The 17,269-nt window shown below is 41.7% G+C and overlaps 3 protein-coding genes and 1 pseudogene across 4 annotated transcripts; 3 read left to right on the forward strand and 1 right to left on the reverse strand.

The window, feature by feature from the left end:
* Positions 1 to 361: 361 nt before the first annotated feature.
* LOC149097439 (uncharacterized) lies at positions 362 to 859 on the forward strand. The gene has a single exon (XM_089279206.1). It carries the CDS (start codon positions 362 to 364, stop codon positions 857 to 859), a length of 498 nt encoding a protein of 165 aa, XP_089135332.1.
* A 1,463-nt stretch (positions 860 to 2,322) lies between these two features.
* On the forward strand, positions 2,323 to 5,187 carry LOC149097440 (uncharacterized). The gene has a single exon (XM_089280398.1). It carries the CDS (start codon positions 2,323 to 2,325, stop codon positions 4,606 to 4,608), a length of 2,286 nt encoding a protein of 761 aa, XP_089136524.1. The 3' UTR covers positions 4,609 to 5,187.
* LOC149097441 (uncharacterized) lies at positions 5,000 to 8,265 on the forward strand. The gene is made up of 2 exons (XM_089280399.1): positions 5,000 to 7,422; positions 8,202 to 8,265. Exons 1-2 carry the CDS (start codon positions 5,000 to 5,002, stop codon positions 8,263 to 8,265), a joined length of 2,487 nt encoding a protein of 828 aa, XP_089136525.1.
* A 722-nt stretch (positions 8,266 to 8,987) lies between these two features.
* LOC149097442 (uncharacterized) lies at positions 8,988 to 15,469 on the reverse strand (annotated as a pseudogene). The gene is made up of 8 exons (XR_016204363.1): positions 15,031 to 15,469; positions 14,404 to 14,538; positions 14,054 to 14,270; positions 13,545 to 13,940; positions 12,757 to 12,878; positions 11,100 to 11,228; positions 10,080 to 10,267; positions 8,988 to 9,237 (listed from the first exon to the last, which is right to left on the reverse strand). The product of XR_016204363.1 is annotated as an uncharacterized LOC149097442 (transcript).
* Positions 15,470 to 17,269: the final 1,800 nt, after the last annotated feature.

Consider the following 17,269-nt stretch of genomic DNA (forward strand, 5'->3'; position numbering starts at 1 on the left):
GTTCTTCTTCACTAAACAGATTCCAGACGAACCTGTACCCCAACACATGAAGGATTACTTACAGTGCACCGGCAGAAAAAGAGGTGACGGGAAAAAGCTGGTTGGGGGCTTGTCAGCGCAAAAGCTGTCGCTGTATGCTACAATTTTACGTTGGTTTGTAGAACACGGTGCAGTCATCAAAGCTGTTTATCGCACGATCGACTATCAGGCGATGAAGATCTTCACTTAATTCGTGGAGCAGGTGACAGAGGCCCGGCGCACCGGAAATGTGGACGAGAGCAAAGCTCTGCTTGCTGAGGTGTTCAAATTGCTGGGTAACAGCGGTTATGGGAAACTCAGTTGAGGCGCTGGAGCGGCAAACATGCGAGATCTACACAAACGAAGAGAAGGTGGTGGACAGAACATTGCGAAGCGCTTACTTCAGCAGGAAAGCAGGAAGCCGAGGATCATAATCAGTCGACCATTCCAGATCGGAATTGCTGTGTATCAGCTGGCAAAACTGAGAATACTCGAGTTCTATTGTAATTTCCTGGATCGCTATTTCGATCGCCGCGACTTCGAGTTGATTCAGATGGACACGGACAACAACTACATCGCCATCTCTGCTGATCGGCTTGAGGACATCGCTCGCCCAGGGTTGCGTGCAGAATTTGAGGCAACAAAGAAGCAGTGGCTTGCATGGGACAAGCGGAGCGGGCGTACGCCGGGGTTGTTTAAACTCGAATGTGATGGCAGCAGGATGATTGCGCTATGTTCGAAGTGTTACTATGTTGATGAACAAGACAGCCCAAAAAAGAAGTTCAGCACGAAGGACATGTCGAAGAGACAGAATAACATCACCCGGCAAAGGCAGTATTGATAGAGCAGAAAACAGAGGATTTCGTGGCGGATGGCCACTTATGAGCAGCAAAAGCTGGGTCTGAGTGTTTATTATGGCAAACGCTGGGTGCTGCCAGATGAGATTCACACCGAATCGATCGAGTTTCACATGACCCGGCTGAGCTGGCGGCAGCTGTGTATTTGGCGGGACAACCAACGGCTCTTCGCTGACAAGCTCGCGCTTAGGCGGACCTTGCAAATAGTAAAGAATAGGCTCGTTCGGCTTTGTCCCAGCTCTTTCAAGAGTGTAGACTTTCAAAGACCAGATAGGATCTGTAGCCCTTTTAGCCCTACCTGCAAGCTCACCAGGCTGGTAGAGATAACGAAAATTCACGTTGGAGGGGAGCTTTTTTTCCGCGTTCACACCAACAGGCCTTGAGTAAGGAGTAGAAGGTTTTGTTGAAAAAGCGTTAACTTTGATTGCGTCAGTAGGTTTTTTGCTAGTCAGGCGAGTGACTTCCTTGTTCAACGCCTCAGCAACGTCAGGAAGTCTTTTGACCCACGCAGTCGAACGCTGGCCAGAAGGCAGGAGCATTTCCACGTCATACTAATGACCGAACAAGCGCTCGGCAAGCGTGCGATTGAAACGTTCAACAATTGCTTGGTCTCTATGAATTTCAGTGCGCCCACGGCGAATATAAGTTTTGTGGTTTTCCATTTCTTTGTTCACACTTCCCATAAACTCGCGGCCAGGATCAACTTGCAGCAGCTGAGGCCACGTCAAATTAAGGGCTGCGCTTGTAAATCGCCTGAAAAGCCTTCGCAACTTCAGCAGTCTTTCGAGGCCGCGTCAGACTAGCCACGAACATTTCAAAGTATTTGAAAATTGTTTGCTTTCGTATAAATTTAATTCGTGAACGTACGGTTGGAAATCCTTCTGCGATAGAGGGCCAGACAGTCAACATCAAGAATTTGCGAACGGGACTTTGGGCGTGATGCTCAATGAGTTTTCTTATGAATTCTAAAGGCTTCTGAAGAGTCTTTTAGCCGAGACGAAACGCCGCGTCAGACTAGCTGTAACACTCTTGCTAATTATGGTTACAAGAGGCCCCGCGGGACATCTGATATTTTCGCGCGCGCGTGAGGTCAATATGTTAATAGACGTAGTTTAAATTCTGTGGCAACGGTCAAACTAACATCTTTCGAATTATATTAGAGCTAGTCATCGTCGCTGTTCTTATAATTTCCCTTTCGCGATCATCGTCCACCAGAGGTCAATCATTCATTTCGGGAAAAAGCTGTAAGTTTGTGTTTTTCGGGGTTTGTCCGTTCAGCCGTCTAATGTTGTAAATAATTGTTTATTTTTGTTCTATTTTCAGTCAAACTCGTTGTCGTGAATAAACTTTAACGTTTGTTCCCTTTTTAAACGATGTTTGGAGACCGATCGAGATTGGCTTCGCGATATGGCGGTAACATTGTTTGAAGCTTTCCTTAATGTTTGAGATGTCTGTGGATCGTGGAGTAAATTCAGCCACTGAAGCAGCGGAAGATGCAACCGGCGGAGTTCGGATGAGACATCCTAGTGTCACTATCGATCAACCCCAAGTCACATACGAGCGAAATCGTCGTTTGAAGGCCTCTAGAAGCGCCGCTAAAGGAGTTATTACCCGTAGGCGAAATGAAGCGAGAGAGATGATGTCAGATTTTGGCAACCCGTACGACATTGAACAAAAGCTTGCAGAGTTAGACGAAGCGATAACAGGCTTCGAAGCAGCGCACCAAGCGTATCATAATCAACTGGATGATCGAAACGAGATCGAGGATTCACTTGAATACTACGAAGTTACAATGCTTCTTGCTAGCGATTCCAAAAGAATTATCGAGGATTGGATACAGAAATTTAAACAACCGTCGAGAGCAACTAATCTGTCGAACTTGGGCCCCGAGGACTCAATTAGCAACGTTGGCTCACGAGCTACATCAAAGGTTCCGCAGAGATCTAAGGCCAGTTCAAGAGCACGCTCCAGATCTTCCAGACGAAGTTCGGTCAGTAGCGCTAGGATAGCAGCGGCGGCAAAAAGAGCATCTTTAACGGCCGAAGCCTCCATGCTACGAGAACAGCAAGCCTTACAACAGGAAGAATTACGCCTGCAACAAAGAAAGCAAGAGTTAGCACTTGAGACTGAAATAGCTAAAGCTAAAGCTGAAGAGCGCGCCCTCGTAGAAGCCGAAGCCGGGATTCCAGAGCGTCGGGCGAAAGAAGGCTTTCGAAATTCGGCACCTGCCGTAAAAGTTGAATCCTGTTTAACTAAAGAGCCCAGGACAGGTCAAGAACTCCCTATCAGGATCACACATCACCCGGTAGCTGAAGTAAATGTTAAAGAATCTCGGCATCGTGCATTTGAGGACAGGGAATCTCAATATTCCACTTCAAGTGAAGAGGGATTACGTCTATTATTGGATTTGCAACGTCAACAGCAGGAGCAGAATCGTAACATGCTAAATATTCAGCAACAGCAAAACCAGCAAGTGCAACAACTGCTAAAGCAACAACAGCTTCACACTTTAGCTCTAACTTTGCCACAACTTGAAGTTCCCACGTTTACCGGCGATCCTATCGAGTATTGCCGCTTTATTAGAGCCTTTGAGAGCATGATCGTGGCAAAGACCACGAGCTATAGTGCGAGAATGTATTACCTCGTGCAGTACACGGCGGGCGACGTTCAGGAGTTGATGCGTAGTTGTCTAGCAATGGATTCAGAGGAAGGGTATCGAGAGGCTCGAAAACTGCTCGCTAAACGGTGTGGGCAGCCGTACAAGATTGCTTCTGCTTATGTAGAACGCGTAACTAATGGACCAGCGATAAAAGCGGAAGATGGGGCAGCATTACAGTCGTTTTCTGCTCTCTTGACAACCTGCAAGAACACATTGAATGAGATCGGATACCTAAGCAAGATTGAGAACCCAGACAGTCTAAAGAAAGTAGTGGCCAGACTTCCTTTCAGCCTACGACAGAAATGGCGCGAAGTTGCAGATGAAATAACGGAGGCAAAGGCAAGGGAGGTGACGATTGCTGACATTGCTGATTTCGTAGAGAAGAAAGCCCGCATACTAACGCACCCGATATTTGGAGACATTATCAGCGAGCCGAAAAGCAAAAGTGTCCTTGACGGAAAAAGACCAGGAAATAGAAGACTCTCCTCGTTTGCGGCTGACGCCCATAACCTCAGTAGTAGTACTGACGGTGGCGAGTTGGATGACACCTTGGTGTTAGGACCCAGGGAACCCACCCTCAGCTGTCCATTGTGTAAAGCTGCTCATTGGTTGTCCCAGTGCAAAGACTTCAGAAGGAGAAACGTCAGTGATAGATACCAGATTGCAAGAGAGAAAGAGCTTTGCTACAACTGCTTGATCCCGGGTCATTATGCTGCAGTGTGCCCAAAGGCCAGCTTTTGTAAGGTGGATGGCTGCGAAGACAAGCATTCGACATTCCTGCATCCACCAGCTGTGCGTGCTACCAGCGGAACGCAGCCAGATGTTGGAACCCGGAGTGCGTATGTTAATGTCGACAAGTTGCAATGTGCCTTTTCTGGGGTCGGAGGCTCAGTGACAGGGCTACCGGTAGTGCCTGTAAAAGTGAGAGCCAAAGGGAGCGACATCACTGTACACACATATGCCTTTCTGGATGGTGGCTCTAACACATCCTTCTGCAGTGAACAGCTAATGAAGCGGCTCGGGGTTAAAGGCATCAACACCACCATATCATTAACAACAATGGAGAGAGGGTAGTACGAGAAAGTGCGAACTTGTCCAGTTGGAAGTTTTCGACTTAGAGGAAGACAATTTCATTGAGCTGCCCTTTGTATTTTCTACACCTAGACTTCCAGTAGCCTCAGAGAGCGTCCCTCGCCAGGAAGACGTTGACAGGTGGCCGCATCTGAAGGGGGTAACGGTCGCGGAGATCAATGCCGATGTCGGGCTACTCATAGGCCATGACGTTCCTAAAGCTTTAGAACCGAAAGAAGTTAGAGAGAGTCAGAATGGAGGTCCATATGCGGCTAAAACGTTGCTGGGCTGGGCCATCAATGGCCCACTTGGCAGGAACAGAAGCGCTAAACGTACTTCAAACTTTGTTCGAGCGGACACTGCCCTTGATCAACAGTTTCAGAGGTTCTGCAACATGGAGTTCAACGATTCTCTGCTCGACAATGAGAAAGCGACGTCACTTGAGGACAAGAGAGCCCTAAACGTCATGGAATCCACTGCTGTTCTAAACGAAGGCCACTATGAGATCGCGATGCCGTGGAGATACTCTCCACTCTGCCTGCCAAATAACAGAATACTAGCTGTACACCGTCTGGAACTGCTACGAAGGAGACTCGTCAAAGATCTAGTCCTCTTCCAGAAATACTCGGCCTTCATAGACAATCTGCTTGACAAAGCATATGCCAGAAAGGTCCCAGATAATCGGCTTTGTCGATCAGGCGAGGCTACCTGGTTTTTGCCGCACCACCCAGTCTTTCATCCGAAGAAACCCGAGAAAATTAGAGTAGTGTTCGACTGTGCAGCGAAGTACAAGGGCGTGTCCCTTAACGATGTGCTGTTGCAAGGCCCAGATATGACCAATACCCTGATTGGTGTTCTGACTCGTTTTCGACAAGAGCGAACTGCTATTATCGCCGACATCGAATCTATGTTTTACCAGGTCCGTGTTCGCCCAGACGATTCTGATGTACTGCGTTTCTTGTGGTGGCCCGATAACGATCTCCAAAGACGACCCGAAGAATACCAGATGACAGTTCATCTTTTCGGCGCCGTCTCCTCTCCAAGTTGTGCAAACTTCGCTCTTAGAAAGACGGCCGAGGACAACTTTCAACGATTCGATTTCGAGGTGATCGATACAGTCAGAAGAAACTTTTACGTAGATGACTGCCTGAAATCTGTACCTAGCGAGAGTGAAGCTATCCGTCTGACCGCTGACCTCAGAAGACTGCTAGAAAGGGGAGGCTTTAATCTGACTAAATGGGTCTCGAACTCTCGCAAACTTATCGAATCATTACCTGAGTCTGACAGAGCCGGATCATTCAAAGACCTTCCTGATGATCAAATGCCCATTGAGCGTGCTCTTGGGGTCCGTTGGGACGTAGAAGGCGACATATTCTGTTTCAAGATCGAAGTCAACGACAAGCCCCTCACAAGAAGAGGATTGCTATCTGTCGTTTCCTCAGTGTATGATCCGCTTGGGTTTGCAGCCCCAGTGATACTCCCAGCCAAAGCGATATTGCAAGATTTATGCCGAAAGAGATTGGAGTGGGATGACCCAATCCCTACCGAGGAAAAGGAACGTTGGCTTAAATGGTTGAAAGATCTGCCCAAGCTCGAACGCTTCTCAGTTGATCGCTGCTTTAAGCCCCAGAACTTCGGGAGAACTGCGTCGCTGCAACTACACCACTTCTCAGACGCTTCGCAACAAGGCTACGGTGCAGTCTCTTATCTCAGATCTATGGATGACAAGGGTACAATTCACTGTTCATTTGTGATGGGAAAGGCGCGTACTGCTCCGCTGAAGTCCATAACCATACCAAGGCTAGAATTGTCAGCAGCTGTTCTTGCATCAAGGCTGGACAAAATTATTAGACGAGAGATTGACCTTCCAATACACGAGTCCGTGTTTTGGACAGACAGTACCTGTGTGATGAACTACATAAGAAGCAATGACAAGCGATTTCACACCTTCGTTGTTAACAGAGTGGCGATCATACATGATGGATCTTCCCCGTCTCAGTGGAGGTACGTGAACACCGAAGCGAACCCGGCAGATGACGCCTCAAGAGGTCTGGCAATAGACTCGCTTATTAAGAAGAATCGTTGGATACGCGGTCCCGATTTCCTTTGGCAAAAGGAGTCAAGGTGGCCTACACAGCCGACTACCGTCCGAGAAATACCTGACGACGACCCTGAGATCAAGAGGGAAACTCGCACGTTTTCCGCTGTATCGGACTCTGGAACAAATAGTATAAACAAATTGCTCGAGAGATTCTCTTCATGGTCTCGACTCAAGAAGATTATGGCCTGGATCCTGCGCTATCGGGACGGACTGAGAGCATCGTGCGAGAGGCGTAAAAGGGGGTCGACGTTAGCACTGAAATCCACCGTTGGCAGGGAGAGTGAGTCTATCAATGTGGATGAGATTAACAGAGCAGAGAAAGAAGTTCTAAAATTCGTTCAACGTCAAAGCTTTGAAGAAGAAATGTCCCGTCTCGAACAGAAAGGAGCAGGCAATCGCTCAAAGCGTTGCAAAGAGCAGGAATCACTGGTTAAGAAAACGAGTGCGATTTACAAGCTTGCACCAATGAAAATTGATGGTTTACTGTATGTCGGAGGACGTTTGACGCAAGCTTCCATACCAAATGCCGCCAAGCACCAACTAATCCTGCCCAAGAAACATCACGTTGTCGATTTGATCGTGCGCCACTATCATCTAAAGTCGGGTCATTCAGGCCTGGAACATGTGCTGTCCTTGATTCGTGAAAGGTTTTGGATCCTTAAAGCGAGAACTGCTGTGGAGAGGGTGCTACGCGGCTGCTTCGACTGCAAAAGGAGGCAAGCGCGTGACGAATCGTGTCCCTTGCTGTCGATTCGTCATACCGGAAGTCGATTTGCGCGAGACTTAAAAAATATAGCGCATCTGGGCTTTGAGGGTGGGCTGAAAATGTTGTCGATTCGACTCAATTCGATCGAATCGTGACGAATCGTCTCCCTTGCTGTGGATTCGTCATACCGGAAGTCGATTTGCGCCAGACTTAGAAAATATAGCGCATCTGGGCTTTGAGGGTGGGTTGAAAATGTTGTCGATTGGACACGATTCGATCGAATCGTGACGAATCGTGTCCCTTGCTGTCGATTCGTCATGCTGGAAGTCGATTTGCGTGAGTATTAGAAAATATGGCGCATCTGGGCTTTGAGTGTGGGTTGAAAATGTTGTCGATTCGATACGATTCGATCGAATCGTGACGAATCGTGTCCCTTGCTGTCGATTCGTCATACCGAAAGTCGATTTGCGCGAGACTTAGAAAATATAGAGCATCTGGGCTTTGAGGGTGGGTTGAAAATGTTGTCGATTCGACTCGATTCGATCGAATCGTGACGAATCGTCTCCCTTGCTGTGGATTCGTCATACCGGAAGTCGATTTGCGCGAGACTTAGAAAATATAGCGCATCTGGGCTTTGAGGGTGGGTTGAAAATGTTGTCGATTCGACACGATTCGATCGAACATATCGATCACTTCGCGTAGGCGAAACGACTTCGATGTAAGCGAAACGATCGGATACCAGTTTTAGTACACTTTGTTTTACCCGTTTGTGAAGTCTTTTTTCGGCAGTGCTGGTAATTGCCTAGGCTCGATTTCCGCCGCTTTCTCGAGTCCGGTCTACGTTTCTTCCTGAGAAGAGAGTTCGGGGAAGGAACGCAGGCGTCTTTCCCGAACAACGGCTGGTAATCGGGCCTAGTAGTTGCCCAAAATGAGACTCCGTGAAACCACAGGTCACCCATACAAACGGCATTGCCTGTTTGTATGTTTGAAATGTAAAGAAATGTATGGGAACAATAAAGAGTCTTAATATCGTGAACTGTACCGGGTAATGTCCATGTTAAAGCTCAAAATAAACGTAAATCTACTTCAGTTGTTGTGTAGCGTTTTCTCTGCGGCACAAAATGGCGTATTTGTGCGATTTGGTGGGTTTTGCGTCGACTGTTACTACACGTTATAAGAAGGAGACCTTGTCAAAGTTATATACATCCTTAAGCAGCTGGGAAATTTAAACCTGAAAAAATTCCTACTTAAACGGGATTCGAATCCATGCCTCTGCGATACCGGTGCTGTATTCTACCAACTGAGCTATCAATAGAGTACGTGTACTCTCCCTTTCGCTTAATCCGTCGTGCGTGACGCGAAAAAAAAAAAAAAAAACGGCAAGAAAAAACAGCCAAGCAAAATTCATGGGGCGTGGCGCTCTCCGTGTCCCCTAGATTTCACGCAGCCATTTTTTCTGGCAGTTTTCCTTGGAAAGAATAGGCCTCACTGCAAGGTATTTATGAATAGTTCACAGTCCTTTGAAGATTACAAACACACATAATTAGTTGTAAAGTGACATTTCAAAGGCCAAAATTACCAACAGGCAAATTTACCTTTATTGTATTTGAACTAAAATGGATTACAATAATGAAACCATAATTTGAAACTTTTAATTCATACATGTAAATCATTGTTAAATTTTTTACTTCATGACATCCTCATTGTGACTGTCAAGAATGTAAAGCATTAAAAACAGGAATCGCCATCTATTCATATGTTTTGTTATCCGTGAGAATTGAGACAGCCATGAAAACAGCTGTTCGCTGACCTCTGTGTTAACATTCTGTAAAAAAAAGGCAATTAAATTATGTGTTCTATCAGATAGAACAAATTATACGAATTGTTTCTTCAATAGCAAATTATAAACTTGTTACTGAATACAGTAACCATTTTGATCTTGTTGTTTCATATTGCTATTATTGGTCTTTCTTGGGCAATTAAGTTAATAGTATGTGCCGTAACACTGATCACAAAATCATTCTTTGAAACAATGGGACTCTATTTGGCCTTTGCACCAATGAAAAACACTATTGTCAACTTAAGCAAACGTATAGAGTTTCCATCAGGAATGTGATTTAGGGATTCCTAGGGATATATATTTTTTTCAAAGACCAAAGAAAAAATGTAAGGAATTTCTAAACTTTTTGGGGTAATTGAAAATAATTCATATTTCAGTGCCTTCTCTTTTCGCACTAAAGATGTGTGCATATTCCTAGAGATAGAGTATTTTGATGAAAGGTAAAATAGATTGATATTGGATAAAGTTTATCTGAAATTAGGAATTCCAAACTCTTAGTAAAGTAGTTTCTGTGGGGGAGGTGTGGATAACCATATTTTATGCAATGACATTATGATTTAGACTTGGAGAACTTAGATGCAGTGATCCATTTGCCATTTAGGACATAATTTGCAATTGGAAGTTTTGGATTTACCAGATTAATACCTTTTCATTATTGACTTAAGTACTCAGATGATTTTCAGTTGCCTACTAGTGAAAGTCATTTGACAGTGCTTTACCACTGCACTATACCCTCATTATGGCAACTTCTATATTGGAATTTTTAACAGTGAATACATAAACAAATAAGTTATGTTATAAAAGTCAGTAAAAGATAAAATCTTTACCTGAAGATTGTGAGATTTAATTGGGTTGCAATTCTTCCTACACCAGGTATCTGTGTGGTTTTTAAAATGAAATTTGTCGCAAACTATCTCCAGGTGATTTAATTTCTGTGCTATTTTTGTCTTCATCGAGCATAGTGGATTTTGTACAAAGCGCTTCAAATGACAGGCATCATCATAACAAATGGTGGCTACAATTAAAAAAGAAAAATGAAATGAAGGAGTCAACAAATTGTAAAATTAATTAGCTGTGTAATTAGTACTGATTGAAATTTATAAATATAGGATTTCAAATAAAAAACATTTAACTTTTCCATGTTATTGAAATAATTATGTTAAAAAAATTAATATAAATGAACTGTAATAAAAACAGTGTTATAAAAATTAATATTAATGAACTGTAATAAAATCAGGGTGCAAACTTTTCCACATTATTGAAATAATTATCTTAAAAAATCAAGATTAATGAACTGTAATAAAAACAGGGTGCAAAAATTTACCACAGCCGTTTTTAAATAAAAAAGTTACTTCACCATAAGAATATCCAAAGTATTGACTCAACTGAGGTACCAAATTTCTGGTTGATATTGGTTGCATGCTATAACGAAAGCATCAGTTTTTCCCTCACAAATAAGGCGTGCCAAGGAGAGTTCAATTGTTGATAGCATTTATTCATAATGTTTTGCAGTCATGTACTACAGTACTTAAATGGAGTATCCTATTTGATTCCAATGCTATAATTCCATCAATGTAAATTTTTTTACAACTTCCCTTGTGAATAAAGATGTACTTTGATCTGGATCAAGAAGTTCACCTGTGGCAATGCTTTTTAATTCTAGAGATGTTAAAAAAAGTGCTGCAGAACAAAACTGGGATATCTGCTGTATAAAAAGGTCCAATAACAGGAAAACAATAGATATTTATTGATTGTTGTTTTAAATTAAAGCACTCAAGTATCAATAAATGATAATGCTGTTTAATATCACTCGTTTTATCCATTGAAGGGCTGTCAAAAAATCTTACTTGTTTGATCCATTGAAGGGTTTTCAAAAAGATTATGAAGATGTGCATATACTTGGGACTTGGATTCTGAACCAAAGATTTCTTTCACATCAACCACAATGGAACAAGGCCTTTCGGTGACTATGATACCTGTATTTAAAAAAATCACTTATTTTAAGAATACTATAAACAAATTAGTTTAATGTTAATCAACAAAAACCCTTTGAATCATTATTCCATTTGATAAATTTAGCAATAATCCATATAGCAATTAATGCATTCTTCCATACATGCAATAATGAATTTACTTCTCATGTAATAAACAGGTATTAATAACTACTTAATAACCGAGAGTGAGGTCGTTACGGGAAAATCTCAAATTGAGGCCTTGCCGTATTGACCGAGCGATAGCGAGGTCAATACGGTAGGCCGAGGTTTGAGATTTTCCCGTAACGACGGAACGGTCGAGGTTATTAAGTTGTTTATTATATGGCTCATCAATAAAGAGAAAAATCATTCGAGCGGAAGTCGTCAATTTACATCCGGCGATGCGCGCGTTTACCGATTCATTCATCGTCTCAAACCTAGGGCAAAACTACACAGTCAGTGAATTTCACCACTGTATTACGTATTCCGTCAAAAACACTCATTTCTTTACGGAAAAGTCACTGTCACAGCCTCAAAAACGTATTTTAGTATCGTGGTACCGCAAGTTGATGGGGAAGTTTTTCCGACTGTTGGGGCGAAATGTCAACGCATATAGAAAAGACAGCAAGTGCTTCAAAATTGTCCAAACCAACCGTCTTTCGGTGAAAGAAGATACTAATGCTTCAGAATGCACTGCTCAAAATAAGCTTAACTCGATCTTCGCATTCGCTTTCGACAACATATCTTCGCCTTCTTCATTCTGGGATTTATGGATGAACATTTCAAGCCTTGTGAACGTCTGCAGTTATCAGAAACACTGCTACCGACAGAAACCGCCCGATTGTTTACATCTGATGATCGTGGAAGCTGATTTACACTTGCTTGTGTCAAAGCGAGGGAATCTATTTGACGAGAACTTTGACAGAGTTCAATACTTCGGTAATTGCTGTGACTAAGATGATAACTTATAAGTTTCTTTGTGGTGTTCTGCTCAGGATGCATGGCAGATCTGCCGATGGTGTTTTTTACTTAGCGATTTTAGCTTTACTTAAGACTAGGCAAACTTTGATTGTTTTTCACTAGTGCCCGCCAAGGTTACCGACTGGTAAGTCATCTATATAAATTTTATTAAAGAAATATCTCTAAACTTTCAGCTACTGATATTCTCGTACTGATTTTAATCGGCTTTCATCGCTTCAATGCGCTTGAATTTTCAGAACCGGGCTCTTCCTAATTTGCATAATCCGTAATCGGCCCGTGGGCATTACGGGAGAATAATGCCCTGCAATTCAGTGACAATTAACCAATCAGAGCGCGCGTTATATCGGCCACAAGCCAAAGCCATATAATAAAATAATTTAATAACTCATAACTCTTTGTGCATTGATAAAAGTATACTATGGTGACAGCCATTCATTGCATACTGTAAAAGATTGTTAATTAGTAAAGTTACGGCATAATATTACTGAGAAGTTAGATTGTCTGAAGAAATCTTTTATGTGGCTTTAACCATTTTAATAGAATTAAATACCTGCAGTTCTATAATTTTTACACTTGTGTCTTCCTTTTTCAGTTCCACAAACTAAGTGTCATTTGGTTCCATCATCAACAACGACCATGTTGTCTTCTGAAGACTCCACACCAAAGCCAGAACTAAAACGATTCAATTTTTATCCATTACAGTGCAACAAACTTGTATAGCACAGGAGTAGCTTGGTGCCTCTATCCTTCACAAGCCCCAAATATGTTTTTTACGGAGCATACATGTATGTTAAATTACTACTGCACCAAAATACAACATATTGATAAATTTACAACATCTGACATTTATATTCAATGGAAAACAGGGTGACTCCTTTTCATACTTTTTCTGTGCTAAATTAAAGTTTCAAAATTGAGTCTGAATGTAACGTTTGCAACAATGGAATTGCTTATAGCTACAATATTGTTTCTAACAATAACAATGTTGTCATTACTTGAAAAATGATATAACATTGTTGGTAAGCTTCACATTTAATGTAATGGTGGGAATATTAAAAATTGTTTGGTTTTGGAAAGTTTATAATTCTATAAATCAGTAATGAATGTCAGTTACTGTCCACTGCAGTTAGGCACCGCAATATAAAAGTTGTAGTGCACCTTGGCCAATTAAAACTGCTATTAAATATATATGAAAGGAATGATTGTTGAAAAATTCAATTTCTTTATATTTAGAGTTGTCTATTAAATATTTTTTAATTTGTCACATTGTTGGTAAGGATAATGAATTCCAATGTTAGAATAAAATTGATAAATACCCTATATTGTAGACAGGGGTGTTACCTCTTGACAGTGTTTGTTATAATGGGATCCTTTCCTCCATCAGTGCCATTATACAATTGTAATTCTTCTCGTGTTTGGCCAAATTCATTTATCAATACAGGTCTCTGTTGGATCTTCTTCCCAGCTTTGTGGAGGTCAAGTACTTTTTTTGGCATATTGGACTCTTTCAACGAACTTCTTCTTCCGTCAGACCACAAAACCAGTAACCAAATGATGAAGATTACTTTTGCAAAACATTTGAGCAATAATGGCAAACATGAAATTATCAAAAAAATCTTATGACATGGAAATATTTTGAATACAGTCAAAAAGAAATTATCAAAACTTAAGCTCTCAATATTATCCCGCAAGAAAATTGAACTAAAAGTTAACCATATTTCAATCAAAACAAAGGTTTCGTATTAATTATAACACAATCACACCTTTTCATGTATTCTTACAAGGTTACTTTCCTGAGAATCCTTGGGAATTTAATTGAGGGGTCACCTAGAGAAATGAACTAGAGCTAGTTGTTTAACTGGTATTCCAAAAGATTTTGATTACTACACTGTACCTCATAGACACTATCTTGATGTGGTATCCTCTCATTCAAAATGCTGACAATTAGAAGGCCGCTTCCTGCCTCAGCAACAGCAACTGGTTCTTCATCATTTATAAACTCACGTGCTAGATCCTTGTGCTCCTCGCAGTAAGGGAATCCCTTGGCAGGGGTATTCTGGCAACCTATGAAATGAAACAAAGCTTACATTAAACAAATTTCAAATGAAACTAACTAACTTGCCCATACAGTACATTCTATCAACATAGTGATATCTGAACAACATGGAAAAAAAAAATTCAAGTGAAAAATACACACCAACAACCACACTTCCTTGTAGTGCAGCAAACTTTAACTCCCCAATATCACGGCAAGCACAAACTTGACGACAATTTTTCATGTTGCCATCAAGGACCAGAACTGAGCCACATCCAGGGGTGTCACAAACATGGCCTGTTTGTAAATAGAACATGAGATGTGTAATCATTGTATTCAAAGAATTTCAAAATTAGTTAGCATTACACTTAGTAAGAAATAAACAATGTACTGTGTATCACTAAAACACCAAAATTCATAGGTTGAGAAGTGCTTAGGTACGCCTCAGTACAAGTATGAAAATGAGGCATGTGACTACACTCTCTGACTTCAATATGGCGATAAGTGAAACAGCGTTGCCTACAGCTCAAGTTTTACTTAAGGAAATTCATAATTCTGAAGCTAGATTGCAGGAAAAAACAGTTGTGCTGGAAATTATTTATCTTTGTTTGGCTTTAATGGAATCCTGAAGGTGGTATAAAATTCAAAATTAAGAACTTTTGATATTCAGCTTTGCTCACAATCTATCTTCAGCCAAATGGCATTATGCATAAGCATGGTAACATTAACCAACTTTACCTAGGCATAAATTATGTGAAGCAGGAAATGCATTATAACAGAACCACTCACCACTCCATTTTTCCACAAAGGCATCATGGAACTTTCCAGCCATCATCTCAGCCAAATCGTTGCGGTTGCATGAAATGCTGTCTAATTGCAAACTGTATTTCTTCATGATTTCAAGGCATGCATATAATAGAAAAGCTTCTTCAAGACGTCTTCGATCTAGCATCTGGCGTGCTTGTAGCAGATCAGTGAGTTCTGAAGGTTTGTCTCTACCAAAACCAAACAATAAAAGATTACAGAGATGCATTTTAAAAGAAATTTGGTGGGTAAAAAAAATTGCTTTCAACTCTGTTATTGGGCAAATTGTTAATCACATCACAATGGTGACCATGGGGACACTTGATTACTCCCTTAAGTGATCAAATTCAAGTATAATTTTGGTAATTCTCAGTCCGTTAGAAACCAACCGTATAGTAAGAAAAATTATGTAAAAATGAAATTGAAAATTGACGCATGAGTAGCAATTCATTTGATAACAATTACAAATAATCATTCATACTATATGTCAATTAACAACTCCCAAACGATCCAGAAAAGCTGCATAGTTCGCAAGTCTAACCCTTGTTTAAAATAACATGGTTTCTGTGGAAAACGTCCGAAAGAAATACTGAAAATATAATACATATTAACAATACCTTTTCATTCGCTTGATAACAGGTCCACTTTGTGTCCCCTTGTGCCCCTTTTTACAGCTTGAGTCATATCCAAACCTTCCGTTGAAAGTCTGTGCGAAAGTCGCGAATGGCACGGCACCGACTATCAAAAAGTTGGCACACTGCTTTACTGGAAAGCAGTGTCTTCAGATGACAACAAAAATTCGTTGCCTAAGCAATCGTCATTAAACTGGCGCTTTCCCTCCTGCGTCCAATAACCATAGTGTTCATATATCTTGCAAGTGCGACAGCATTTAGTTACTCGCGAAGCAAGATAGCTGCCACGCTGTTCCTGGTAAATAACGACAACATGGGTATTTGGATCGACAGCTAAATTGTTACAGCCCCTACATCTCTCTTGTAAACTGACAAGCACCGTTGGCATTGGCTTCCCAGAATTCAAACTGAAGTTGTGAAAATCTGGGAAGCCACGTTCCACTTCCCCAAACTCAGGAAACAAATAAAAAAAACCTTCCACCACACGAGCAAAACTTGCGTCCTCGCCATCCAACCGCTTTCTCTTTCCATCAACGACAATTTCCTCCTTTTCGCCACAAACAAACCTTTTCACAACCGACGTAAATGAACATAACTTTAAAAAACTCGTTCCAACGAAATTAATAACAGATAAAAAACGAAATAAACGCATACGATCTGCTAAAAAGCCAGCCATCTTTTGAACGAAATCTCACCAAAGTTATCATGCGAACTGTAATGAATGCAAACATACCATGAAAGTGAGAAAAACAAAGAAAAGGACTGGAGTGGAATTAATAATCCGAATAAAGTGCACAAACCAGCGTCAATATTCCGCGGAAAACGCCATAACGACCGTCTTTTTATAAACATTTATTACGAGCCTTAACTATAATTTAGAAATAAGAAACGGGTTATCAAAAAGGATTGTGAAGTAATAATAAATTAACCAATCAATCCAGTTATAAAAAAGCTTGCGGCTCTGTTACCAATCGTTGTTGGGGAACAAAGCCAAAGACTTTCCAGTGAAGAAAGCACACATCGAAATGAAGAATAACATTTCAATATCCCTGGATTAACATTAGGCAATTAACTTAGGTAATTTCTGTTTACGCGAACAACGTGAAATTAACGTGCGCCTTTTATAAGAATCCTGTAACCAAAGAGAGCGTGTAGTCAAAGTATGCGGCCTTTAAACAAACCGATGGCCACGGGCGAATCGTGTGGATGAATGAATGAATGAATCAATTAATTAATTTTATTGAAATGCCCGTATTTTTAACCGAATGACAGGTCCTCAACCATATTATACCTTCCGCGAGTCGACTTCCGGTGAAACGATTCGACTTTGCAAGGCCGATTCGCGACGAATCGTACGAATCGACTCGAATCGTAACAATTTCACACCCCCAGTTATTGCCTAGCGCGAGTCAACTTCCGGTGAGACGATTCGACTTTGCAACAACGATTCCCGACGAATCGTGCGAATCGACTCGAATCGCAACAATTTCACACCCCCAGTTATTGCCTGGCGCGGGTCGACTTCCGGTGAGACGATTCGACTTTGCAACAACGATTCGCGACGAATCGTCCGAATCGAGTCGAATCGCAAC

The sequence above is a fragment of the Orbicella faveolata genome, unplaced genomic scaffold (assembly GCF_042242905.1).
Source record: "Orbicella faveolata isolate gen_17 unplaced genomic scaffold, um_ofav_v1 contig_47, whole genome shotgun sequence".
NCBI lineage: Eukaryota > Metazoa > Cnidaria > Anthozoa > Scleractinia > Merulinidae > Orbicella > Orbicella faveolata.

Coding starts and splice junctions, on each gene's coding strand:
- LOC149097439 (XM_089279206.1), top strand. CDS start 362: ATGCGAGATCTACACAAACGAAGAGAAGGTGGTGGACAGAACATTGCG.
- LOC149097440 (XM_089280398.1), top strand. CDS start 2,323: ATGTCTGTGGATCGTGGAGTAAATTCAGCCACTGAAGCAGCGGAAGAT.
- LOC149097441 (XM_089280399.1), top strand. CDS start 5,000: ATGGAGTTCAACGATTCTCTGCTCGACAATGAGAAAGCGACGTCACTT. Junction 7,423..8,201: donor TGCTTCGACTGCAAAAGGAG/GCAAGCGCGTGA, acceptor TTTTTTCGGCAG/TGCTGGTAATTGCCTAGGCT.